Below are 27,882 nucleotides of genomic sequence, written 5' to 3' on the forward strand. Positions count from 1 at the left end.
AACATTAAGCACATTCAGGGGTCCCATCCAGACTGCTCCCTACAAAGAGAAGTAAAAAGAAATGAGGCAAAGGATTGTTCCTACGTACAGAGAAGACAAAATATGACAACACGAAAAGATGATGGTGCTCAGGAAGCAGTTGCCATCAGGCCTGGAGGGCTGATTTCTCCTGAAAGGTTAGGCAGCTAACCTTCAGTATATACTGCAAGTTGACAGACGGTACTGTCTGCACTGGCACTTGGTCAGTCTTGTTGAATGAGTGAGTGGACTGCTGATACAGTCCCTTTCTCTCAACTTGCTTCCTCATCATACATTTCCCTCTCTGAGTTCATCATGCAGGAATGCAAACACGGGAGAGAAAACTCCTTCCTGGACTGATGTCTTGACAGATCATGATGAAGTCTGGGAAGCACGGACTCAACATCTAGCAGGAGGGTACTCTCGCTCTATATCTCTGAGGGTTAAAATGGTCACCAAGTGGTTGGTCTGTACCAAGCTCTGGCCATCTTGCCCTCAAAGATCCAGAACCCATGGGAATACACAGTCCTGACAGTGGAGAGGAGTCTGCTGCTGTGGTGAGGGATTGAGGAGAACCAGACAGAGAGCCCAGGTGAGGACAGCAGACACCGCAGGTAAGGAAGGAGGCTCCGAGCTTGGGATACAGGGAGGAACCGGGGACAGTGAGGCTTTGGAGAGGAGGAAGAGAAGGGGGTGACTGTGTTGCTTTTCTCTTGATAAAAGATTATCCCCAGGAAAGAACATTTGGTAATTGCTAAAGTATTGCAACTAAGGATGATGAGATTCCAGTGAATCAATTTGTGACCTTTTAAATTATTTATTTTTTGTAGCCACACTAACACTTTTATTGGTTATTCATCCATCTGTCCTCCTCCTCCCACCTGCTTCCCAAGGAAATCCTCTCATTCCATAGTCACTGGCTGTTTCACGAGCCACCTTCTCTCCACTGAAAGGAGGGAGGAAGATGGACAAACATGAACCAGCCCCACAGACGGCACCTCCTCAGGGAGGGGTGGGCAGGGCTCTCTTTGGGCAAATTGTGACTCTGAGTTGTGATCCTAGGGTTGTTTAAAAAATGGACTGGAAAGCGATAACGCCATGGCCAGGATGTGAATGTGCCCAATGCCACTGAACTCTACACTTGTAAAATGCTAAATTGTGGGTGATGTCTACTTTTAACCACAACCGAACACAACAAACGCCCTGTCCTGGGATGGGAGTAAGGGAGTTCCTGGCTCTGGTGGGAGAGGGTCCTGTCATCCACAGGGTGAAAAGCCAGGGTTCAGCCATCTGGAAAAGTCTCTCCCCCTGCAGGTGGACGAACATTGTCAGTGGTGCAGGTGCTCTGCTACCTGGTGAGGCTGCTGAGAACTCTGCAAGCAAGGATCAGGCCAACATTTCCAAGGGGCTTCCCTGGCTCCCTAAGCCAAGCTGCCTGGTGTATCTGAGTCTATGCAGGTCTCCCAAAGATGGCATTCCGGTCAAAGCCCTGGTGACATAACCGAAGCTGCCCCGGGGCTCGGGGGGGGTGGGGGGTGTCTGAAGTGGGCGGAGCTCCTGGGCCCCTTCATGCTTATGTGGGAGGCGCTCCAGTTGGAACCTCAGAAGGAGCAAATCTGTGACGTTTTATGGGAGGCGGCGGCCTGCGAAGACCGAGCAGAGAGCTTTGCAGGTGCTGGCCGTGAAGAACGGAGACGTGGCAGAAGCAGGGCGTGCCAGCCGGGCCGGCCGGGCCGGCGGGGAGGGCGGCGGCCCCGAGGACACCGCGGTCCTGGCGTCCGGAACGGCGAGCGCGCGGGCCGGGGTGGCGGTAATTCCCTACCGCGCAGCGCGATCCAGAGCAGTTCAGGTGGGGATTTGGAAGGAAGGCCAGTCTTCGCTGTAATGTCCGCTAAATACATGCCCTGAATTACTGAGGATGAAGGGCCGATCAAACGGAAACGGCAGCTGCTAACTTGACTGCGACCTTACTTCTGACATAAAACGCGTACCGCACGTTCTCACGTCCCAACAGCCCGGTGGCAGCGTTGCGTCGCGGCAGGCCCGCGCCTGCGCAGAGGAGATGCGGCGCACACAGCCGGCGTCCTGCGCTGTGACGACATAAGGATGCGACGCAGCCGTCCGGCTGCTCGGTTGGCCGGGGCCCCCCGCGAGAGGCTCTGGCGGGGCGGTGCTCATGTCTCTAGGGGGCGTGAGGGAGACGTTGAGCCGGAAGTGGTAGCGTGGCCGAGCGGTCTAAGGCGCTGGATTAAGGCTCCAGTCTCTTCGGGGGCGTGGGTTCGAATCCCACCGCTGCCAAGTTTTTTTTTTTTTCTTTCTTCGCGCCCAGCGTGGCCGCATCCTCCAGTCAGACCCCCTGTTCTGCTGGGACCGCTGTTGGCGCAGAGGCCGGAGAGGGCCGCCCTGGAACTTTCGCCCACACTGTCTGCTCGTCCACGACGATAGGCCGGTGCAGGCGCTGCGGACGCGGCAGGCCCCCGGCCGGCAAGTGCTTTCGTGCACGCCGTCCTGGACGTCGGATCGCCGCAATCCTCTGGGAACTCGGGACCGAGCCTCCTGCGCCTGCGAAGTCGCTGATCTTCCTGCAGCCTCTGCCGCGGCCTGACCGGTGTCTGGGACCCTGTCATGCAGATCCGAGAAGCCACACCGCGGAAAGCGCGGGTGCTGGTCCCACGACTGCGGACCCCCAGCGTCGGGTGCCCCCCAGCGCCGAGTCTCTCCACCCTCCGGTGCCCTCTAGCGCCGGGTGCCCCCCAGCGCCGGGTGCCCCCCAGCGCCGAGTCCCTCCAGCCTCGGGTGCCCTCTAGCGCCGGGTGCCCCCCAGCGCCGGGTGCCCGCCCCCCCAGCACCGGGTGCCCCCCAGCGCCGAGTCCCTCCAGCCTCGGGTGCCCTCTAGCGCCGGGTGCCCCCCCAGCGCCGGGTGCCCGCCAGCGCCGAGTCCCTCCAGCCTCGGGTGCCCTCTAGCGCCAGGTGCCCCCCAGCGCCGGGTGCCCGCCCCCCCAGCACCGGGTGCCCCCCAGCGCCGAGTCCCTCCAGCCTCGGGTGCCCTCTAGCGCCGGGTGCCCCCCAGCGCCGGGTGCCCGCCCCCCCAGCACCGGGTGCCCCCCAGCGCCGAGTCCCTCCAGCCTCGGGTGCCCTCTAGCGCCGGGTGCCCCCCAGCGCCGGGTGCCGTCCAGCCTCGCTGCCCCCCAGCCCAGTGCCATGAGCCCTCCAGCTTGGGCTGCCCCCCAGCGTCGGGTGCAGTCCAGCGCCTACCTCTGTCGCCGGTTCCCTTGCCCTCTGCGTGCTTTTCTGCTTCCGCTCACCTGTGCCCCACATGTCTGCGGCTTGCGGGGCGGGGGCTCCCTGCCCTGAGCAGATCTTACGCACACATGGCATCTCTTTCTCATCTTCTGGTCCTCAGCTTGGAAGCTGTTTCCTCCTGGAAGCGTCCCCGGGTCTCGCCTTCTCCCTCCTACCAGCTCGAGTTACAATTAGGGAGTGGGTGAGGGGATGTGGACGAGAAGAGCGCGGAGTACCCAACCCCACCGCGAAGCTTAGAGTCCAGTGGGTTCACAGGCATTAGGTAAGTCAGTGTGCAGACATGGTATGATTTCTACCAAAAAAGATAGCTCTCTGCTTGTGGACTTCGAAGTCCCAGATTTTAAGGGATAGAGAAGTTGGGAGAGTAGCACAGACGGCCTGCGGGCGGGAAGCACGCGCACCACGCTGTTCCCAGAGATTACTGGCGGGATGGCGGGCAGGTTTTCACCGATTCTCAGTTTCTGCATGCGTCGTGAGGATCTTCATCATTTTCACGCACCAAAAACCGATTCTTTGCAGACACCAAAAAGTCGCACAAGACTGTACTCCACTTTTTTTTTTTTTTTTTTTAAGATTTTACTTATTTGAGGGGCGCCTGGGTGGCTCAGATGGTTGGGCATCTGCCTTCGGCTCAGGTCGTGATCCCGGGGTCCTGGGATCGAGCCCCACATCAGGCTCCTGGCTCGGTGGGGAGCCTGCTTCTCCCTCTCCCTCTGCCTCTCTCCCTGCTGATGCTCTCTCTCTCTCTCTATCTCTGTGTCTCAAATGAATAAAAAAATCTTAAAAAAAAAAAAAGATTTTACTTATTTGACAGAAACACAACGAGAGAGGGAACACAAGCAGGGGGAGTGGGAGAGTGAGCAACATCGAGCCCGATGCGGGGCTCGGTCCCAGGACCCCGGGATCATGACCTGAGCCGAAGACAGACGCTTAACGACTGAGCCACCCAGGCGCCCCTGATTTTTATTTTTTTTGTCTTTTTTTATTATGTTAATCATCATACATCATTAGTTTTTGATGGAGTGTTCCATGATTCATTGTTTGTGCATAACACCCAGTGCTCCACGCAGAATGTGCCCTCGTTAATAGATTTTTATTTTTTAAGTAATCTGCACACTCAATATGGAGCTCAAACTTATAACCCCAAGATCAAGAATCACAGGCTGTAGGGACTGAACCAGCCAGGCACCCCGACTGTGACCCACTTTAGATGGAATTTTAAGTCCCAGACTTCCCTTACTTCTGACCAGCTATAAATCAGGGGTTCCAAAGACCCCCTCCTCAGGTTGCATAATTTGCTAGAATGGCTCATAGAACTCAGGCACACATTTGACTTTCATTTACTGGTTTATTATAAACGATGTAAACCAGAAAGAGCCAAATGGAAGAGATGCACAGGGCAAGCTAGGCAGGGGTGGGGGGATACCGAGCTTCCATGCCCTCTCCAGCGGGGTCACCTTCCCAGCACCTCCATGCCCTTATGAGCTCTGAGGTCTCCTAATTCTGTCATTTAGGGTTCTTTTTTTTAAATGACAGTTTCATCACGTAGGCATGACAGGTTATCATCCCCAGCCCCTCTCCCCCCCTGGGAAGGCTGGGGATGGAGGTGCAGGCTAAAAGTTCTAGGCTTCTAACTATGGCTTGATCTTCCCAGCTACTAGTCCCATTCTGAAACTATCTAGGAAGTGGGGACAAAGACCAAATATATCTTTCTTATTATCCCACAGAGTCAATAACTGTCCTTTGTCCTAGACTGTCTTTCAAGGATATGCATATAAAGAACAGCGTTGGAAGACAGAGATAGTGTCTCCATCTGGTGCAAAGGACAGGTGTTCTTTCTGAGTTCCGGGGGCTCAGGGTTCCTCTCCTGCAACGCTACCCACTCTGTGTGCAGGCATCCATCTAGGCCCGTCCGAGCCACCCTTGTGGGAATTGGTGCTTTTGAGGAATCTGCAGGGAGGCTGATAATCTGGCTCCCACTACTACTGTGAGAAATAAAATGTCCCTTATCTCTGAAGGGTGGCAGAATATGTCACTTTGGCATAAGAATTATTTTGAGCTAAAGGCACTTAACAATACAGGTGCAAGAAAGGTGCTCTGACCCTCTCCTTTTTTTCTGGAAAGCAGGAGATATGTGGAAGATGTCCTCCCTATATACTAAGATGAAAGCAATTTTCGTAACATCAAGGGCAGGAAGTTGAAGCTGAGAGGATTCTGTAAAGACCTTGTTACAATAATTCCTTTAGCCTCCTCATCTATTTAGTTACTTTCCCACCATTGCCTCTCTTTGTTCAACCTCATATAAAAGCACTTCAGTTTTGTCACTTCTTTGGATATTCGTTCCTTATGAGGGTTCACATGCCATGTAAAACTTTTATGAAATAAGTTTGTATGGTTTTGGCTTGTCATGTCCTATGTCAGGCCCAGATGAAAATCCTGAGAGGGTAAGGTAAATTTTTGCCTTACATCTCTGACCCAGGAGTCTCTTGTGTCCCACAAGCAACCTTGGAACTGGCAGGTTAATTAGTTACCTTATAAACACAGTAAAATATCAGAATGTTCACAGTTCTTGAAAGATACATGTTGTCAACAGGCAGAGAAAAGGAGACACTTTGGTGTTTAAATTGTTACCACTTAAGTGTAAGTTACAATTCACATTTAGGAATTACAGTGCTGTGAAGGGAAGGGATGCAGGATATGAGATTGCATAAAGCCAAAAAATCAGACTCCTATTGTTATTTCCTCATTTGCCCTTTCAGACACTTGTCTTTTCTTCCCACTCTGGAATTCGAGAGTTGACCTCTGGTGCGCATTATCCCACAGTGGACCCCGTCTCCTCCTCTCGGTACAACACATTTTTTTCATGCTGAGACATGTATGAAATAATGATACTGATGAGCTCTCTGATGCTATTTTCCATTTTGTAAAATTTGATCATATTGGGTTTACTAATTGCCTTCTCTTGTCACTTGATTAATTTCCTGTCACTATTGCATATTATTCCCTAATTCTTCAAAATGACAGTGAAACTCCAAATACTCTTTCTAACTACTCAGTGCATTAGGTATTATCCTTCCTTGGAGACCTTCCTCCCAGACTGCTTCTCTGTCATGCTCGTCTGGATTGATTGCACAGAAATGGGGGTTTGCCTTTGCTGCCTCCTTCCTTTTGCTGTAAAGTTGCTTCTTGGATCCCATCTCTCTTTTTTAATTCTTGATTTCACTAATTTGCTTGGGTGGAGTTTATGATAAGATAAGCATGTGAGGTAAAATTTTTGAGACCTTTCATGTCTTTAAAAATCTTTATTTTACCTAATATAGTTTTAATCATTTGATTATAGAAATCTAAGTTAAAATTGTTTCCATTAGGATTTTGAAGGTATTACTCTACTGTCTGTCATCTTCAAGTGCTATTCTTCATGATTACAATGCTAATTTATTTTCTTGTCCTTTATATTTGACTTTTCTTTTTCCTGCCTGAAAACTTTGGCAATCTTTCTTTTATCCATGGTATTTTATGCAGATGTTTTGCCATTCTTTGAGCCATGTGCATGGCAGGCATTTCCCTCTAGGAACTGATTTTCTTACATGATTAGATAATTCCTGTCTCTTTTGATCATTTCATTCTCTCATTGATCATTTGGAACTTCTACTAATTGGGATTCCTGGATTGCTTCTCTAGATTTTTTTTTTTTTTTTTTTGGTTTCCCTTTTATACATTTGAAAAGATATGCAAGTATAAAAATTTTGAAGCACAATATCAAAATGAGCACTTTTGAACATATCACTCAAAATCTAGAATTGCGCCGTCCAATAGAGTAGCCATTAGCTCCATGTGGCGATTTAGTGTCTCAAGCGTGGCTCGCGTGACTGAGGAAGTGAAATTTTAATTCTAACTATTTAAAATTTAAATTTAAAAGAGGGTTCTGCATTGTTATTGAAAACTTCTAAGTATGTTTGGGACAGCTTGGCCTTATGAATTTATTTTTTCAATTGTAAGTTTTATGAAATCCAAGTACAGACTTTAGTATTTCTAATAAAAATTTAGCATACAATCTGAGGGGTGCTGTAAACGTAGAATACAGCACAAAATAAAATACTTCATTAATATGTTTTTGATTGTGTATCGAAATGATAATTTGAACACACTGGGCCACGTAGGAACACACTACTAAAACTTATTTCTTTTTCTTTTAATGAGGACATTTTAAATTATATATGTGGCTGGCATTAAGTTTTTCTTTTTTTTTTTAAGATTTTATTTATTTATTTGACAGAGAGAGACACAGCAAGAGCAGAACACAAGCAGGGGGAGTGGGAGAGGGAGAAGCAGGCTTCCCGCCGAGCAGGGAGCCTGATGCGGGGCTCAATCCCAGGACCCTGAGAACATGACCTGAGCCGAAGGCAGACGCTTAACAACTGAGCCACCCAGGCACCCTGGCATTAAGTTTCCACTGGACAGGTCTGGGCTGGAATATTACTAAGACATTTGCATCAACTTATGTGCCTCTCTCCTATCCCATCACTGTGACTCCTTTTCAGAGGTAACCACTATGCTAAATTCTGTGTTTATCATTCCTTTACTTACACAAATAATACACTTATGAATAGATCACCAATCAATGTATTATTTTGTCTTGTTTCTGAACTTTATACAAATGGCACCAAACTGTATGCTGGTTTCTGGGCCTTGCTCTTTTTCTTCAACCGGGATTGTCCACTGTCGACCCATGTTACCATGTAGACAACTCAGTCAGATCATTCATGTTGCTTCTATAAGATAAACTGTTTAAAAATGGCAAAATATGTTCTTCTACTTCCTGTTGGTGAACACTTGGGTTGTTGCTAGGTTTGGCTATCATGAGCAAATACGCTGTGAAAATCCTTGTATGTGGCTGTCAGTGCTGGTGGGGGCGTTTCTCAGAGTGAGTCCCTAGGAATGGATCTGTAGGGTTGTAGGGCACAGGCCAGCTTTACAGGATAGCATCTATTCACTTTCCAAAGATTACAGCACCACCCGTGAACGCTGCAACTCCTGGCCCAAACTGGCGAGGCCCGTTTTTACCTCTCTGTCTAGCAGGAGTCTCACATGGTGTCCCTGTGCAGAGTTCCTTGTCATGGAGACTGGACTCCTTTCTGTGTTTAGTCATCGTTTTTCAGTTTTCTGTGAAGTATTTCTTTATGCTTTCTGCCTTTTTTGGGGGTTGTCTTTTGCTTATTGATTTAAAGAAATTTTTATATAAGGTCAAACCATATTAAACTGCCTCTATTCAACCTTTAGATACGGCAATTCATATGACTCAACCTCAAATATATATATATATATATATTTTTTTTTTTTTTTTTGAGAGAGCATAAATGGGGGAGGGAGGGGCAGAGGCAGAGGGAGAGAGAGAATCTTAAGCGGACTCCACACTCAGTGCAGAGCCTGATGCAGGAGTGGATCTCCCAACTCTGAGATCATGACCTGAGCCGAAATCCAGGGTTGGACGCTTAACCAACTGAGCCAGCCAGGAGCCCCCAACCTAAAACATTTTAGCTAACAATTATTTGCCAAGTGTATGTGTTCAAAATATATATTTTCAAGTCATGAGAAAATTGTATTTTCCCTTTTTTATGGTGAATTTGATTAAAGAAATTCATTTTAATCTAGTTGAATTTATCAGAAAAAAAATTTTTTAAATTAACCTTTTTTGGTGTCTTGAGAAATCCTTTCTTAACCTTAGGGTACAAATATTGTCCAAAATTTACTCATAAAAGGATAAAAGTTTGCCTTTCATAAGTCTTGGTTATTCTTGGCTAAGAATTACACTGCAAAATACGTTTCAGAACCAGTTTGTCATTTTCCACAAAAATGCACTCTTGTGATTTTTACTTAGGTTGCAATGAATCTATTGATCAATTTTGGGAAGAACTGACATCTTTTTTTTTTCCCCATCTTTCTTTTTATTCTCAAGATAGGGTAATACAAAACTCCAAGGGGTATTGGACTGGGCTGGCCCTCATGTGGGCTCTAGTGCTTTGGAGGAGGCAGAACTGAGTCCGCAGGAATGTGAAAGCATGACATCAAAAGGACAGCAGTAGCTACTGTGCCAAGTTCAACAGCCCAAGTCACACCCAGGCACAGACACAGCAGGGCTTGGGTTCTAGCTCCGGGGGGTGGGGTGGGGGATGATAGCTGCTTTGAGATAACTGAGCAAAAGAGCCAGTGCAGAGGGGTCTGGTGGGAGAAATGGGGAGGGTGAAGGGTAGGGCTCTTCCTCTCTCTTGCACTACTGAAGGGCAGAGGCACGTGACCCCAGCAAGGGGCCGAAGTCTGTAGTGGCTACTTGGAGCCCATCACGGAGAAGCCAGACCACTCCAGGGCTGGTTAGCTGGCTTCGGCAGGTGGTGGAATACTGGTCATAAGAACAGAGACCAACCGTTCCAATTTTTGTGCTGCTTGTCTCCCGGCTCTAGTACCTCCTCAGGACTGACCTTCTCCTTGGCGTCATAACCCAAGACGACTTTGTTAGTGATGAGGGAGAAGCCAAAGCCTCGAAGTCCACAGTGCCTCGCCGCTGTAACTCCTGGTACTGTGTTCATATGCCGACAGCATCCGCCCCCACTCGGCCAGTCTCAAAGGACGGCCCTGCCAGCGTCACACAGGTGCCGTCCTTCCGCTCTCTCTGCTCCCCCATCTGCGTCCAGGCCCCGTGAGCCTTCTCCATATCCCGGTCATAGGCATCGGACGCGGCAGGGAAACCAAGGCCAGCCTTCCGTCATTGGGCCCTGTGAGAGGGTTCACACCACGGAAGCCGGGTAAGTTGATGTGATCACGGACCAGCACTGTATCTCCGACCTCAAACTCAGGGTTGAGTCCTCCAGCGGCACTGGTGACCACTAGGGCGTCCGCGCCCGTAAGGAAGAACGCCCTCACTGGGGATGTCACCCTCTAGATCGAGTGGCCTGCATACATGCGGACCCGGCATCATCACACAGGCCCTGCCGTTCAGGACCCCAGGCACCAGTCGACCAGCATGACCAGGCGCTGCGCGTCGGGGAAAGTTTGGAATCTCGCTGTAGTCAAAGCTCTGGGTGTCACTTATCGGCCAGATTTCCTAACCCAGAGCCACAGATGACTGCACTTGAGGTCGGTGCTTGGCGTGGCGCAGACGCCGTTCGCTCGTGTTCTGATCATCATACGTAAATCGGTTCTCCACGGTGCCGCCGCCGCCCTCTCGAGGCGCCCCGCGCGATGGCCTCCGGGGTCCGGTCCGCGGAGCCGCGCCGCCGCGCGCCGTACTCGCTGTGCACGGCCTCCGCACAGTTCCTCGCGGCTGGCTTCTCTCCCAGCCCGGAGTCCCCAGCCGATGGCAGCCGAACACGCAAGCCAGCCCCCCTCTGCATGGTGACACGGCCCGATTCAAGAACCGACATCTTTGTAACCCTGAGCGTTCCAGCGCATGAACGAGTACAGCCTTGACCAAGAACGGTCACGTCGGTCTTGAAGAAAAAGAAACAGGACTTAACTCCACCAGGTGAAAAGGTATTTTAACGCTATGGTAATTAACCGGTTTGGCACTGGTGTAAGCAAAGACAGTAGACCAATGGAACACAAGGAGGGGCCGCGACTTCTAGACACCACCCTCCCCGCGACAGTCTTCCTAGAGCTCCGCTGTGATCCAGACACCTGGTCTAAAGGCTGCCAACGGGCTCAGTCCTGCAGTAAGAAACCCCAGAGGACTAGCTTGACCTCCAGGAATCTTCGGACGTTTCCTGAACATTTTAAAAAGTAAACTGCGAGAAAGCACTAAAGAAATTTTAGGTATTTTGCCTTGTGGAAAAAGAAGTGCTTGATTTGTCTTGAAAACTGTGGAAGACTATCTTGTGGGCAGGGGCTGAAACCTGCTCTGTAATCACAGGGAACCCAGCTGCACCCGTGTGTAGAAGCTACAGAAACACACCTCTGTTCACCGATGGTTCAAAATCTTCAACCTGTATCTTGTTCCACTTTTTAAAACTCAGTGATGTGGGCATTCTCTACTTCCGTTGTGAAGGTAAAGTGAAAACAATCTCATTGTATTGATGTTCAGAGTGACTTTTTTCTCAGATTTTGCATTAAGGTAATTAGGTTAAAAAAGTGTGTTACCTGGTGAGTTTCTAAGTAAACTGTAACTAAATCAGTAACTCTAGTTTTGGTAACTCTTCAGAATTAGTTACAGAAACCTTAGGGTTTTAAGTACTAATATGTTTTATTATTCAACTATGCATCTCATCTTTGAACCCCTTCTACAGTATTCCTGCCAAATTTACTACCTTATGGCAGAGTTTATTCCAGTTTAGGACCCCTTTTAAAAGTACAGACTTTTCCACAGGTAAAATATCTGAACTTTCTTCAGTGTTTCCCCCGCAAAGCTCTTTTATTATTTATTTAATTTTTATTTTAAATTCCAGTTAGTTTAACACTCAGTAAACCTCTTAGTTTTGGGGAGAATTCAGTGATCCATCACTTAGATACAACACCAGTGCTCATCACAACAGGTGCCCTCCTTAATGCCCATCCCTTACCCCCCTCCCTCCATCAACCCTCAGTCTGTTCTCTATTGCACAACACTCATTTAGATGTTCAGGAAACATCCGAAAATTCCTGGAGGTCAAGCTAGTCCTCTGGGGTTTCTCACTGCAGGACTGAGTCCGTTGGCAGCCTTTAGACCAGGTGTCTGGATCACAGCGGAGTTCTAGGAAGACAGTGGTCGTGGGGAAGATGGACAGGGGAAGGTGGTGTCTAGAAGGCTCGTATTTGGGCTCCATACAGAGGCCTTTAAAGTTTCACAACAGAGTGTCGGGCCTGCTACCCCCTCCAGTTAACTGGTGTCTGAAGATGTAAGCTCTCCAGTCAACAACACAACACATCCACACTTAAGGATGGTCCAGAATTTAAACTGGAACTGCCATCTTGCTGCATTCTCAAGCTGGGATGACTTTGAGTCTAAAGTCCGAAAGCACACCATAGTCTGTGGGTGAAACAGACGTTCTGAACATGTACATATATTTTCTAAAAGCTTACACATGCTGTTGTGAAATATAAAACCTCAGATTTTCTAGGACAGCATGACAATATTTTGTCGAGCATTAAAGTACAACTATTGCTGTGTGTGCATGGGTGGGAGAGAGCATGTTGCTGAAATTTGTTGACCACCAAACAAGGGGTTCTCATCCTCAAAAATAACTGGAAAACCACTGCCAATTCTCCAGACGTATCTGAAATTTGTTGACCACCAAACAAGGGGTTCTCATCCTCAAAAATAACTGGAAAACCACTGCCAATTCTCCAGACGTATCCTGAACTCTGTCCTTATGTCATTTTTTTTCCTCACCGGAAAGCCACATATCCATAATTTCGTCCTCCACAGAGGCAATTCCATTGAGTTATGTCTTCAACGTTTTCATCTTGGCTTTCACAAACAGTGTGAGAAACGGCCACATAATAGTTTCCTGTAGAAACTGAACCTAAGGAACAATGTTTCAGTCCACCCTTGTTTAAAAACAAGAGACCATGTAATCCCCTCTGGAATTTTACTAGAAAATCGCATCTCTTGAACACCTTGTTTTTCTGTATTAGATAATGTATAACCATTTCCCAAAAGGTTTTTTTTTCTGAAACAAGAGCCCATGAAGAGGCTTCAAACAGGATTGTGTTGTCAATTACTTTTGGAAAGCAATGCTTTATTGCTCCTTTAAGATTTAGATTAGCATATTATACACTCTGAGAAGTCTTTAAGGGAATTTAAAAAAACCCACCTAGCTAACATTTCCTAAAGTCATTATTTTAAAAGCCTTAACTTGTAAAACACCTTTGAGAATGTTGGATAATCCATTGCTCATCTCTCTCTCTTTTTTTTTTCTACCAACCAAGGAACTGAGAACTAAATTTAATTCTCAATTATGGTCATTAGGTTAATTAGGTTGACACATTTGCATCTTCTTCTAGCATTAAATTTTTTTTTTTTTTTTTTTTTTTTTTAGAGTGGAGGGGAGGGAGAGGAGGGAGAGAGAATCTCCAGCAGACTCTCCACTAAGCGGGGAGCTCTGTCTCAGGATCCTGAGATCATGCTCTGAGCTGAAATCAAGAGTCTGACACTTAACCAACTGAGCCACCCAGGCGCCCCTAGGATTTTCAATCTCTAGTTAGCAGCTTTGTTGACTGTGGGTATTTATTTTAATTCTACCTATAAAAAGTACTTGTAACATCTGAAAGAGAAAGGGGATAATTTAAGAGATACTGAAAGACTTGAAAAGATAGAGGCAAATTTCTAATACATTTGAAAGCAGCATTTCATACCTCACACAAATAAATATAGCAAGTATTTAAGAAATCAACACAATGATGTTTTCATGTATTTGTAACAAAGGAGACGGGCTTCATGCTCTTCCTGTACGTAAACTGTTACTGGAGCAGCATGTAGCTGAATCCCACTTATCTCTAATTTCCGAATCTGCCCCTGTCCTTTTTTTTTTTTCTTAAGATTTTATTTATTTATTTGAGAGAGAGAGACACAGCGAGAGAGGGAACACAAGCAGGGGTGGGTGGGAGAGGGAGAAGCAGGCTTCCCGTGGAGCGGAGAGCCCGATGCGGGGCTCGATCCCAGGACCCCGGGATCATGACCTGAGCCGAGGGCAGACGCTTAACGACTGAGCCACCCAGGCGCCCCGTGCCTTCCTTTTTCATCCCCGTCTCAGAAATCCCGATCCCACATGGAAAAGTTCCATTCAGTCTTTAAGTTAAAACAAAACAAAAACCTTGCTAAACAGGATCAGTATTTTATCAACCAAAACATGCTCGGTGCTGAACTGAGTCGTAGCCTCCCATCTAAGGGGTGTGTTGCAGGCTATGGGAAAGGTGCAGGCCCGAGCCCCTGGGGGCATTTCTGCAGACCTTGCTAGCTAGTGATCCTCAGCGGGTTTCATCTTTTTATGCCTTAATGTCCGCATCCTGTAGGGACGTTTTATGGATTAAATGAATTAAAACAACGAAGTCGTGAGAAGAGTGGCCGGCATGCGGCAGGCACTAGAAGCATTTGATACTATTATTCCTGAGTGGAAGTGAACGTGCTCGCTACAACACTGCAGTGGAAGGTCCGGCTCTGGGGCGCTCGGTGCGGGGGCCAGCAAGCCGGGAAGAACCAGGCTCCGGAGCAGAAGGAGAAACGGGAAAGTGCACACACAGAATGGCCTCCCCAGGGGTGGCCGGTCAGACACCGACTACTGGGAAGTGTCGGACGGGTCCTGGGGAGAGGGCCTTCCCACTCTCATCAGTGTGGGGCTCCCCCTCCGCTGTGCCTTCTTTTCTTATGTCCTGTGAGGTTTGCGCTCACTCTGAAAGCTTTTCCACACTGCTCGCACTCATAGGGCTTCTCCCCCGTGTGAACCCGCTGGTGCCCGACGAGAGCCGAGCGCTGGCGGAAACACGCGCCGCACTCGCTGCAGGGGTAGGGCTTCTCCCCGCTGTGGATCCGTCTGTGCTGCGTCAGGACGGAGCTGTGGTGGAAGGCCTTCCCGCACGCCGCGCACGCGTACGGTTTCTCCCCGGTGTGGATTCTCTGGTGGTTGGTCAGGTTGGACTTCCCGCGGAAGGCTCTCCCACACTGGGCGCAGGCGAACGGCTTCTCCCCGGTGTGCACCCGCTGGTGCACGGCGAGGCAGTGCCGGTCCTGGAAGGTCTTCCCGCAGTGCGCGCACGGGAACGGCTGCTCCCCGCTGTGCGCGCGTTCATGAGCCCGGCGCCTGCAGCTGTGCCGGAAGGCGCGCCCGCACTCCCTACACGGGTAGGGCTTCTCCGGAGCGTGGGTCCTCCTGTGCCGGGCGAGCTCCGCCCGGCTGCCGAAGGCTTGGCCACACTGCGGGCAGCCGCCGCCTCGCTCCCGCGCGTGCGTCCTCACGTGCTTGCTGAGGTCCGAGCTCCGGCTGAAGGCCCTCCCGCACGCGCCGCACGCGTAGGGCCGCTCCCCGGTGTGGATTCTCGCGTGCTTGCTGAGGTCCGAGCTCCCGCTGAAGGCCCGCCCGCACTCCGCGCACGCGTACGGCCGCTCCCCGGTGTGCGTCCGGCTGTGGAGGGTGAGGCAGTGCTTGAACTGGAAGGCCTTCCCGCAGACAGCACACCCGTGCGGCCTCTCCCCGCTGTGGACCAGCCGGTGCAGACGGAGGCGGCTCCTGCTCTCGAAGGTCTTTCCGCACGCGCTGCACCCGTGAGGCTTCTCCCCACTGTGCGCCTTCCTGTGGCGGCAGAGTGCGGATGGGCTGCCGAAGGCCTTCCCACACGGGGCGCAGCGGAAGGGCTTCTCCCCTGTGTGGGTGATCTGGTGCACCGCAAGCTGGCTTCTGGTCTTGAACGCTTTCCCGCACTCGGGGCACGCACGGGGCTGCTTGCCAGAATGGACGCGCTCGTGGAGAAGCAGGTCCGCGTGCCACCTGAAGCTCTTGCCGCATTCGGCACACGGGTGGGGTTTCCGTTCTCTAAGGGCTCCACTATACGGAATACGCTCCGAGTCTGCATTGAAGTTTTTTCTGAGGACCTTTCGGGCCTTTCCTTCATTGTAGGTCACCTGCTCCCCGCCCAGGGTCTCCATCCCGGGCGTGTCCTGTGGATTCTCTAACTTGACATCCTCGACATGAGCTCCTCCAGCCTCAGGGTCCTGGGACAGGGCTTTCAGGAGACTTTTGACTTGGACCCAGCAGACTTCCCCGCTCTCAAACACCTCCTGTTCTGAACTTGCCTTCTCAGTCCCCAGCCAGGTCCTGTCCACTGATACTTAAGGAAACAAATGTCACACGTTCAGAGGTCGGGAAACATGGGAGATGGGAGAGGTGAACGGGTGAAGCCCTATGAAGAGTACGTGACTTTCCCAGGCTGGAAGAGTGCTAGGTTATGGCCAAAGGCTGCAACAGGTTGGTATAATGAGAAGTACCAAGATAGCTCAGACTCTGCAAACTTTACAAAAATCCTTAGAAACCTACTTGTTCTCGAGAATCTCACGGTACGCCTAGTCACCTCGGTCAGGAAACTGAGTCACATCCAACCCTCTCCATCCTTCAGATTTGCTCAGCTGACATTTTACAAATTCCACCTGCGACATGGACTGCAGTCTAACGCCCAGGGACCCATCTGCTCTGCAGTGTGGCTCTGCCCACCTGGGTGCAGGGCACATCCGGTCTGGGCCCCCCTCACCCAGACCAGGCCAGGTTCTCTCTCCTTGGACTCTGACTCAGGCTCTGACAACAGCCAGTGCTGGGGGGATGGTGCACCGCCCAGGGGAGGGAGCGTCCTGCCATCGGCAGCAAGCAGAGCGGGGCAGTCAGCCAGGAAGGAGGGAAGCAGACCTGCAGAGGCGACGGTGGGGCGACGGGCCTGATGTTCCCCTGCTCTTGGCTTCCATGACACCCCTGAATAATAAATTCTCACTGTTTTGCCCAAGTTAGTTTGAGTTAATTTCTACTGCTGGCAACCAGAGTTCTAGTAAGTCTTCTCTGTATCTCAGCTCACCCCTTCTCTCTATTCTCCTGCCAGAGCATTCTTGCTCATTAACTGCCACCCCACCCCCTACTGTCCTTTAATCTGCCTCCCCTCGAATCTGTGCTCTACTCTGCTTCCAGATTTTTCTTTCTAAAAATCCAATCTAATCATGCCACTCTTCAGCTTAAAATGTCTCAGTGGCACTGTGTAGTTAAGCAGACAGAAAGGAGGTAGAGCGTGCAGGTCAGAGCCCCAGCTCTGGAGTGGGGCCATCCAGGCTGAAATCCTCGCTCTGACCCCTACTGACTGTGCAACCTGCGAGGTTGGCTGCATCTCCCTGGGCCTCAGTTGCTCATCTGTAAGATGGGATCATTTTACATACACGAAGGTGTGTAAAGCACTTGCCACACGGACGTGAATGCTTCATCAGTGTCTCACTACTACTGTCAGAATAAAGTTCAAAGTCTGCAGTTTGTCAAAACCCCTCTGAATCGTGACCTTGCTCCTTGTGCTCCCCACACCTCCTGGAGCCCACTGCTCTGGCCACGCTGCGCACACTTCATGCTTTTCCTCCTCAGCACTTCCCCACGTTCTCAGAATGCCTCTTCCCTCCTTCCACTAAACCATCTGACTTATGCTTAGTTCATGGTCATTCCTTCCACAGCCACCTGGTCCCCAAGTCAGATTCAGACGCTTCTCTTCCGTGTCTATACATCCCTGGTACATATCTGTGACTCTCGCTATTCCGTGTCATCACTCACTACCTGCCTTCCCTGCTAGGCAATAATATTTGACACCATCTCTAGTACCTTGTCGAGTGCCTGGTATACAGTAGTTGCTCAATTAATGTTTGTTGGGGGAGGGCAGGAAGAGCAGGTATTGTGACAGGGCAGTTGGGTTGGCCTACGGATAAGGGACACTTTTTTGAAGGACGAGTGGAGAAAACAGTTTGAATGAAGAGCTGGTACTGTTCACGACCGACCAGGTACGCAGGTCAGGGAGTGTGAGAAAGAGGTAGACCCAGGTACAGAGACAGGGAGGGCTCACTGGAGACAGGCTGTGGGGAGAGGTGCGTTTGCCTTCAGGTGTGCCGCTCTCCAGGGGACGATGGGATATCCAGTAAGCCGGGAGTTAGAAACAAGAGTGCTGCCCAGGAAAGGGGAGAAGTGAGCCGTGTCCATGCAGCCAGCCCCTGCCGCCGAGCTGAAGCCATGAGGGAAAACAGAGAAAGGCCAGGGTCAGAGGCCCGAGGCTCAGTGTGGGGAAGGTCCTGAATGAAAACTAGGGGCAGAAAAGCAGGGTTCTCTGAGCGCTGGAGTAACTGATACACAGAAGGGAGGTGAACTCACTGAGCTTTCTCTGAGGACCAAATTGCAAAGGGCCTATTAGGTAGGGTGCAAAGAAGCAATCAGATCATGACAGAGTATTTGCCCAAACAGTTTGGTGCTGTTTGTTTTCTCTTTGTTAGGGTGCCCGGGCGGGTGAGGATGGATGACCCGGCACTAAGAACATTCTACAAACACCTGCCCCAGGGCACCCAGCAGGAGGCCGGAGCTCCTCCATCACTCACCTGGGAAGGAGCAGCTCAGGAACCCCCCGTCCTGCAGATCCTGAACGCAGGGCTCGGCCCCTTGCTCCAGATGGGAGATCAGAGGAGGCTTAGGGACCGCAAAACCTGGTTGTGGAGAAGGAATATGAGTGTGCAGAGCAACATGACCAGGGTCCTAATACCCAGCCTTGACCCCTCTGCCCACGTAGGGCAACAAGAAACAAATGGCCATTGGGGTAGAGAGAGGGTTTGTTCGGAGGTCTGGTCACATGGAAACGTGTACGGATATTCGCAGAAGAGTCATACTCAAAAGGCAGAGGAAGAGACCCTGGGGGACAGTCCCTGCTCTTGCAATGATCCTGCCATAAAACAGACGCAAGAATATGAGGCCTCACATACATCAGTAAACAACACAACTGAAAGGAAGAGCAAACAGTGCTGAGCCAAGTGCAGGGATGTCCTTACCGACCGAGATCATGTTCCCGTAGTTCTCCAACATGACGTCTGCATAGAGGTGCCGCTGAGCGCGGGTCAGACACTGCCACTCTCCGCTACTGAAGCGCACCGCCACGTCCTCAAACGTCACTGAGTCCTGAAACAGTGCATTCCCGCTGTCCTGGAGAAAGCCCCACAGTGCCCTCAGGACAGAGGCGGGAGGACTTCTGGGAGGTTTATAGAAACGAGAGGTGGTTATTGTGTTGTGTGTATTTGGGTTGAGGTGAAAGGAAGTGAACACCCATGGCAGAGGGAACAAGGAATGAATGGCGTGTCATCCAGTGGAATGTTCCTCGAGAGGGAGCACCTGCATTTGGGGGGTGAGTCAGGGAATGAGTGGAAGGAGGCAATGCTGTATTTCCAGGAAGGATGGAGGGGCCACAGCTTACCTGGGCCCAGCTCATCAGTGTACTCTTTGCTCCTGGATGGTCTCCTTGGCTTCCCGCTCTGCGAAAGGCAGGATGCTGAGGGGTTGGCAGGGCTGAGAGAAACGAGGCGGGTCAATTTGGCACAGCTTCCGCTTTCCTCCTCTCTTCCCCAGTGTAGAAGCTCCTCAAGCTCCGCCTTCCCCGTTATTTCTCCAGCCTCGGGCTCGGCACAAAGTCACACAGATGGCCAGTGCTCTCTCCCTCACCTTCTACGGGTTTTTTCCTCTGGTCTCTCTTCACCCTAGAATGACCTCACCCCTCCCCTCCCCAAGCCCACATCACTGACTCCTGGCTTGTGGGGTAACCTCTCCTCCAGTATTTGAATGTTGAAGCCACTTCTTCCAGAAAGACTTGGGGTGGGGTGGGGTGGGGGAAACAGAAAGGAGGAAAGTGTGGAACAGAAATATCCAGGGACAGGCCCAAAGCTTGCTCCTTTCGGTAACTTAATGGCTGCTCTACCTCCAGTTAGTTTCTTAGAAAATTTTCTTTCCTGTTCTTTGAGAAACACCACCTTCCCCTGCGATTCTGAGTCTCTCCTATTAATTCCCGAGCACTAAACCACCCTCCCCACACCAGTGCAGTACACAGCTAGTTAACGCGGCCCTGATTCCTTCCTAGTGGGCCAGCCCAACCTTCCTCCAGCTGCAGTGTTTGCGGCAACTCACCCTTCTAGAAAGTTCATCAACACATCTCAAATCAGAGTCTGAACAATTTCTTTCAGAAGATACCAGTGGGGTTAGTCACCAGTTGGTAAGACCCAAGGATTACCCTGTGGCCTTAGGTCCCCCAAATTTCATTCCAATTTTACCAAAACTTCAATTTAGGAGCAGACTGGTTTCTTCCCAGAAAAACTCCCCATGATTCTTCTTCGGTTTAGGCTACTCTTCGGCTTTTGACCAAGACCCGGGCTGTGTTTTAGTCCCTGTGGGCCCCACTCTGTCACTCTGCATCTCCCTCTACAAGCCCACGTGCTCTGTAATTCCTTGTCGCACACAGTCCCACACCCGCCTGGCCTGCACACAGCTCCCAGCAGATGATCGGTCTGCTCTGCTCCTTGTGACGTCAAAAACATAAACCTCCCAACTGTTTTTTTTCTTTTTTCCAATCCACACTTTATCATGAACATTTTCAAATACAGAAAAAAGCTGAAAGAACTGTTTAGTAAACATCCACATATTCACTTCATCGCGTATCTGTCCACCTAACTAGGCCTCTATTAATTCACTTTAATCGAAAATACCAGCATACTGTACCCCAAAACACTTTATGGTACACATCATGAGCTACAGTTCAAGATTTGTTTACGTTCTTGTTGAGGTAAAATTTACTACAGTAAGATAAACAAGTCTTAAGTGTACTATTGGGTGAGTTTTGACAAAGCATACCCCTATTTAACCCAAACTCCCCTCCAGACATATCCCAGTTGGATTTTTACTATACCCTCTTCACAGACTGGGAAAGTTTCGTTAACTCACAGTGGTTCTTCTTTTTTTTTTAAAGTGCTCATCACATTAAGAATTTTTTTGAATTGTGGAAAAAATACGTAACAAAATTTACCATCTTAACCATTTTTAAGTGTACAGTTCAGCAGTGTTAAAAATACTCACAAAGTTGTGTAATCTCCAGAACTTTTTCATCCTGCAAAACTGAAACGCTATACCCATTACACAACTTGCTATTTCTCCCTCCTCAATCCCTGGTCACCACAGTGATTCTTAGGCTTCAGTTTTTAGCTTCAGATTTGGAAAGGTCAGTTTCTGCCCTCAAGTTAAACATGAAGTTGGGAGACAGGCTATGTACACAAACGGCACGAAACTACCTTTGCCAACTCAGGCTGCCATAACAAAATACCACAGACTGGGTGGCTTACACACTGGAAAGCTACTTCTCACGGTTCTGGAGGCTGGAAGTCGGAGATCCAGGTTCTGGCATGAGCCCTGCCCGGCTTGCCATCCTCTGTCCTCACGTGGGGGATGCAGATAGAGTTCTGGTCTCTTCCTCTAATAAGGACACTAATCTCTTCATGTGGCTCCACCCTTTCTCTAAACCAAATTACTTCCCAAAGGCCCCACCTCTAAATATCATCACAATGGGGGTTAGGGCTTCAACATGTGAATTTTGAGGGGACGCAAACATTCAGCCAGTAACTAAACTATTTGTTAAAGCAGTGTACAGATATTATCCAGGATGAGGTTCATTCATTTATGTTATATGTTAGATAGCTATGAACTTTATGGTCCTGAAAATCACCAATGGGAAGAGAATTTAAGGTCTTATGAAAAAAAGAGGACTGGGAGATGCAGGTCAGATGTGAACCATAAGAGTGTGTATCATTTTATATTTAAAAAAATGAAATTAAACACCCAAGTTAAGCAGTGTCGATTATCTTCTACCTCAAATATGTTCTATATTACTAATTTTCATTTATGATTCCTTATACAGTGGAAATTTCAGGATTTCTCCTCTGGAAGTTCCAATAATATACTTTTTTCTTCTTTGTAGATAATATGTACTAAAAGCCTACTTTTGGGGTGCCCAGGTGCCTCGTCCTCTGTCCGAAAGTCTGCCTTTCAGGGTCTGACTCTGGAACTATAGAACTGCTGAATGCCGTGTCCTGGGTTTTACCTCCATCAGCCACTTCTCCACAGTCTTGTCCACTTTGCTCTTCACACACGTCACCACTCAGCACTTCTAAAGCCCAGCCTCACATTTCCCCATCTACCTTTATTTTTCCCAAAGCTTCATGACAAAACCTTTGCTCCTTCTTTGCCGCTGTTTCATCTTCTGTTTCTCAGGGACTCATTTTATACTTTTAAAATCTCAGGGTTCCAGGGCGCCTGGGTGGCTCAGTCGGTTAAGCGACTGCCTTCGGCTCAGGTCATGATCCTGAAGTCCCGGGATCGAGTCCCGCATCGGGCTCCCTGCTCAGCGGGGAGTCTGCCTCTCCCTCTGACCTTCTTCCCTCTCGTGCTCTCTCTCTACCATTCTCTCTCTCTCAATAAATAAATAAAAATCTTAAAAAAAAAAAAAATCTCAGGGTTCCAGAAAGGTCTACAGAAGTGAAATTACATACACTCAACATGGACGTGTTGGCAAAACTGGTGGGGTAGGAGTTACTGAATGATGCCACAGGTTTTATGTACACACATATAAGTTATTTATCGTATGTGTCAAGTTGTACATATAATAAGTGGTGGAATGCAATTTCCTTGATAAGTTGCTTTGTAGAATTTTTTCTTATGAATCTGAATATTTTTTCCAAATTTGGTGTAAGATGAGGGCAGAAACTGAATAATTCAGTTCCTCTCAATACTGATCCAAGCCTAGAATAGACTTCCAATAAATGCTCAGTAAGGAGGGGACTTCCAAGCCCCAGGAAGCATCTCCTCCCTGCCTCCCTCCACCCTTGTTGGCACAATACCCTGTGTGCCTCACCTCTTTCCTGCAGGAGCTCAGCACCAGGGGTCCCAGGCGGCGGGCGTGGTGGGCCTGGACTCTCATGTGACAGCACTACCTATTGCGAGGCACAGAAAAACTCAGGGAGCTTATGGACAGGAGGAAAACAAGCTGTAACCAACTGCAAACTATAAAGCTCTGTCCGTGGGAATCGACGCCCAGACATACCAGGAGGGGAGGGAAATTCAGGGACCCAGTCCCTGATAAACCTTATGAAAAACAGAAAAGTCTTCCTCTCTGTCACTGGAAAGTTTCCATGGTCACCAAGCCATCCAGGAAAAATAATATTTTGAGGTGGGAAACTTCCACCACGGCCCCCACTGCTTTCCTTTTCTGCACTCGCCTCCTCCTCCTCGAGACACGCTGCAGGCCCTCCTTTCCTTACCTGCCGCATCTTTTTGCGCAGCTTTCTTTCCAGTCTTCCACCGCGGTCCAGATTCCTCCCTGCTGCTTGCGTCAAACTCCCAGAGTCAGTTCTGGCTCTGCTCGGACAACAAGTTTGGGAGTGGCCGGGGGATGCCAGCCAGAGGGCCCCCGATGCCCCACAGGGCAGCTGCTGTTCGGCCCGATGCGTCACACAACGCCCTGGACTTGGGGTTCATCAGCAGGATCGCGCCAGCTGTGGTCTCACACCTCGTTTTCCCGAATAGTCCATGAAAAGGGAAGAGGGCAGGGAACACAGCGAAAAGAAGCCATCGCTGGGGATTATCTGCCGGAAGACACGGAAATGCTCCCAGTCTGGAACAGGACCTCCACAGCGGCGCTCCCGGTCCAGGCCGCCAGCCCCCGCCCGGCCCCCCGCTCTTACAACTGCTCTCCCTGCGTCTGCCCTTCCCCTGCACCTCCTGTCAGTACAACGGCCGGCGCGGTGTGCTTGAAACCCAAACTGGGCGATTTCGTCTCTGCTTAAAGCCTCCCAGTCTCCAGCTTACTCAGAACGGGGCTGCGCCCTCCCTCCGGCCGCCTCTCCCACGCGCTCCGAGGAAAGCCGCGGCACCCAGTCTGCACACGGGCCGCGCTCGCTCACCTTCTCCGCCACCGCGGGCTTCTGCACCGGCTGTCCCTCCGCCTCCAGCAATTCCCAAGGCCAGGGACGAGGCTCACCTCCCCGGGACCCACGCGAGGCGCCCTCTGCTGAGACCGCCGGCTCCCTCTCCCTCCCCGACGCCTGGCCGGGCTTTACCTTCCTCTGTTCCTTCGACGGCACTCGCCCGCCTCCCGACACGGGGAGTCCCGCCAGGGCGTCCGTTCTGTGCACCGGGCGGGCTCCCGAGGGCAGGGAGCTCTGGCCGCCGCGTTCGCAGCCGTACCGGCCACGCCTAAACAGCGCCCGCCGCAGCGGCTCAGGGAACGGATCCGCGCCGGGCGCCGCGGCGGGCGGCGGACGCGGGGTAAAGGAAGGCAGCGAGAGGAGCGGGAGGGAGCCGGAGCCGGCGGGAAGGCCCCGCCTGGGGCCGACCCGGCTCCAGGGCCCGCCCCTCCCGCTGCGACCCCGGAGGAGCCGGCTGGTAGCTCGGGAGGCCCGCCGCGCGCGGGCCGAGGGCGCAGGCCTTCCCGCGGGTCTCGCCGCAGGCGACCGGAGACCGGGGGAAGCTGTCCCCGCCCCCCTCCTAGTCCTCCCCACCCACTTCCGGTGACTTTCTAGGAAACGCGGCCACTCGCTGGTCGGGACTTCGCCGGAAATGCCCCCGGGCCCTCTCGCGCGGGCGTCCGGGAGTTCGCGCGAGTTCCTGCGGCCGCGAGGGCGGCGGGTGGCGGCGCGTGAGTGCGTCGGCATGGCGGCCGGCGGTGGTCCGGCCTCGGCCTCCCCGCTGCAGCGCGCGGGACTTTTGTGACACAAATAGGTGAAAATGTCACCTTTTCAGTGTTAGCCAAAAACACAAGGTAAATGATGGGCTGCTCTTTTTTAAGACATGAAAACAATCGTTATGAAAAATTGAAGCCTACACAAAAGTTGGGAGAAGACGAGTGCGCCCGCGTACGCCCCCCGCTGGCGCACTGGCTGCGTCCGGTCCCGCCAACCCTGTGCTTCTTGCTGAAACATTTGAAAGCAAAACCCAAAGATGTTATTTCAATATTATGTTTTTAAAAAATAAGGACATTTTCTAGCAGGACCACAGTGCCGTCGTCCCACCTAAAAAATTTAAATAATTCCTGGTCACCATCTAGTATTGAGGGCGTACTAAACTTGCCCAACTATATAAAACACGACTGGCGATTGGCAAGGAGCTTCAATTTATACGTTTATAAAACAAAAACATGCTTTTCTGAATCAAGATCCAAAGTCTACATGCTTTTTTTGGGTTATTTCTTTAAATTTTCGTTTAATTTAGACCTAGAATAGTTCCTCCTTCCATCTCTCACTCATCCTCCTTCCCCCAATTAAACAAATTGGGTTATTTGCCCTGCATTTTTCGCATGCTGGTTTTGTCCATTTGCATCTTCATTTAATTTATTTCTCTAGCCTTGTAGTTCCTGTTAACTAGATGTTAGCTCCAAAGTTTGATTCGTGTTTGATTTACCTTTATGGGTGAGAATTATTCGTAGGTGGTGCTGTGTACTTCTTGTTTTGTATCAGGAGGCATGTAAGGTCTGACGAGTCCACTCTTTGAGATGCTAAGGTTGATCTATGAGTACAACCCTTGACAGCTGGATCTTTCCAGGTAAGTTCCCCAACAACCTTTCATTTGGTGGTTTCACCTACTGATCTTTGCCTAAGTCAACCATTTCATTAGGGTTTGCAAAACTGTGATTTTTCTAATTCAATAATTTTTGTCATATTGAACAGGAATTTCTTTTAAAGGATTTTCTCTCAGCAACACAAATTTAGGCCTATTTGGTTGTCCTGAAATGTAGTTCATACAGGAAAGACAATAAATGTTTACTTTTCAATTTAATTGCCAGTGTTCAGAGTGAATAGTTGTTTGCCCTAGGTGCCATGACCAACGATGTGTTGGCTGTCCTTTGAAATGGCCATCAATGAGCCCTGCCTTCCAGGATTCACTCCATGTGCAGCTCCCTTTCACATTGTACCAGAGCTGGTGTGTGTAACCAGTTGAACATGGCAGAAGTGATGTTATGTTACTTCTAATGTTAAGTTATAAAAGAGACTGTGCCTTCCAGCTTTGTCTCTCTTTCTCTCCCTCCTCTCAGATCACTCACTCTGAGGGAGGTCAGCTGTCACCTTGTGAGGAGGGGCCCATGTGGTGAGGGATTGAAGCCCTCTGCCAGTAGCCATGTGAGTGAGTTTAGAAGTGCATCCTCCGGCCCCCAGTCAAGCCTTCAGATGACTACAGCACAGCTCAAAGGCCCAAAACCAACAGCTAAGCTGCTCTCAGATTCCTGATCTGCAGAAACTGCAAGGTAATAAATGTTTGATGTTTGATTCTAAATTTTGAGGGAACTTTTTGTGCAACAATTGATGAATAACAGTTTTGGTTTGGGTTCTCCTTTTGAACTTCATTACAAGCTCATGGATTTTTATTTTTATTTATTTACTTATTTTTTAAAAAGATTTATCTATTTGGGAGAGAGAGGGAGAGACAGAGAGTGGGAGAGAGAGAGAGAGCATGAGGAGATGCAAGGGGCAGAGGGAGAGGAAGAGAGAGAATCCTCAAGCAGACTCCCTGCTGAGCACAAAGCTGATGCAGGGCTTGATCCCAGGACCCTGAGATCATGATCCAAGCCAAAATCAAGAGTCAGCCACTAGACCGACTGAACCAACCAGGTGCCCCTACAAACTCATGGATTTTTAAAAAAACATTCAAGGAGTCTTAATCAATTACAGTCATTATTTATGATGTTCAAATAATTCCATCTTTGGCAGGTGGGAGTGCCTCTATTTTGTCTCCTGTGTCCTTTTCATCTGAGAGTCTTTTTTTTTCCTTTACATTTTTTATTGTTACGTTAATCACCGTACATTACATCATTAGTTTTGGATGTAGTGTTCCATGATTCATTGTTTGTGCATAACACCCAGTGCTCCACGCAGAATGTGCCCTCTTTAATACCCATCACCAGGCTAACCCATCTCCCCACCCCCTCCCCTCTAGAACCCTCAGTTTGTTTTTCAGAGTCCATCGTCTCATGGTTCATCTCCCTCTCCGATTTCCCCCCCTTCATTCTTCCCTTCCTGCTATCTTCTTTTTTTTTTTAAATTTAATTTAATTTTATTATGTTATGTTAGTCACCATACAGTACATCCTTAGTTTTTTATATCAAGAGAGCTCTTTCTTTCTTTCTTTCTTTTTCTTTCTTTCTTTCTTTCCTTTTCTTTCTTTCTTCTTTCTCTTTTAAACTTTATTTCATTTTATTATGTTAGTCACCATATAATACATCATTAGTTTTTGATGTAGTGATCCATGATTCATTGTTTTCTTTGTATAAAACCCAGTGCTCTGTGCAGTACGTGCCTCCTTAATAGCCATCACTGGGCTAACCCATCCCCCCTCCCCACTAAAACCCTCAGTTTGTTTCTCAGAGTCCATAGTCTCTCATGGTTCACCTCCCCCTCCGACTCCCCCCCTTCATTTTTCCCTTCCTTCTCCTAATGTCCTCCCTGCTATTCCTTATGTTCCACAAATAAGTGAAACCTTATGATAATTGACTTTCTCTGCTTGACTTATTTCACTTAGCATGGTCTCCAGTCCCATCCATGTTGATGTAAAAGTTGGGTATTCATCCTTTCTGATGGCTGAGTAATATTCCATTGTATATATGGACCACATCTTCTTTATCCCTTCGTCTGTTGAAGGGCATCTCGGTTCTTTCCACAGCTTGGCTATCGCGGACATTGCTGCTATGAACACTGGGGTGCATATGGCCCTTCTTTTCACTACATCTGTGTCTTTGGGGTAAGTACCCAGGAGTGCAATTGCTGGGTCATAGGGTAGCTCTATTTTTAATTTTTTGAGGAACCTCCATACTGTTTTCCAAAGTGGCTGTACCAACTTGCATTCCCACCAACAGTGTAAGAGGGTTCCCCTTTCTCCACAACCTCTCCAACATTTGTTGTTTCTTGCCTTGTCAACTTTTTCCATTCTAACTGGTGTAAGGTGGTTTTGATTTGTGGTTTTGGTTTTGATTTGAATTTCCCTGATGGCTAATGATGGTGAACATTTTTTCATGTGTCTGTTAGCCATT

The 27,882-nt window shown here is 49.5% G+C and overlaps 1 protein-coding gene, 1 long non-coding RNA gene, 1 other non-coding gene and 1 pseudogene across 8 annotated transcripts; 2 read left to right on the forward strand and 2 right to left on the reverse strand.

The window, feature by feature from the left end:
- The first annotated feature begins 2,234 nt into the window (after positions 1-2,234).
- On the forward strand, positions 2,235-2,316 carry TRNAL-AAG. The gene has a single exon. It is a non-coding gene; the product is annotated as a tRNA-Leu (tRNA).
- A 6,443-nt stretch (positions 2,317-8,759) lies between these two features.
- On the reverse strand, positions 8,760-12,698 carry LOC113928045 (annotated as a pseudogene).
- Positions 10,726-24,340, reverse strand: ZNF311 (zinc finger protein 311). Of its 6 annotated transcripts, none has more exons than XM_027601067.2 (7): positions 23,924-24,340; positions 23,126-23,373; positions 22,720-22,798; positions 19,246-19,337; positions 18,827-18,977; positions 18,383-18,487; positions 10,726-16,110 (listed from the first exon to the last, which is right to left on the reverse strand). In XM_027601067.2, exons 2-7 carry the CDS (start codon positions 23,132-23,134, stop codon positions 14,615-14,617), a joined length of 1,932 nt encoding a protein of 643 aa, XP_027456868.2. In that variant the 5' UTR covers positions 23,135-23,373; positions 23,924-24,340; the 3' UTR covers positions 10,726-14,614. The 6 variants fall into 6 exon arrangements, with proteins under 6 accessions (XP_027456868.2, XP_027456865.2, XP_027456866.2 ...); XM_027601064.2 differs by having other exon boundaries at positions 23,126-23,449; XM_027601065.2 differs by lacking the exon at positions 23,924-24,340 and adding an exon at positions 23,768-23,917.
- Positions 24,341-25,137: 797 nt separating this feature from the next.
- Positions 25,138-27,572, forward strand: LOC113926292. The gene is made up of 3 exons (XR_003521272.2): positions 25,138-25,403; positions 25,894-26,103; positions 27,516-27,572. It is a non-coding gene; the product is annotated as an uncharacterized LOC113926292 (long non-coding RNA).
- The last annotated feature ends 310 nt before the right edge of the window (positions 27,573-27,882 follow it).

The sequence above is a fragment of the Zalophus californianus genome, chromosome 7, assembly GCF_009762305.2.
Source record: "Zalophus californianus isolate mZalCal1 chromosome 7, mZalCal1.pri.v2, whole genome shotgun sequence".
NCBI classification, from domain to species: domain Eukaryota; kingdom Metazoa; phylum Chordata; class Mammalia; order Carnivora; family Otariidae; genus Zalophus; species Zalophus californianus.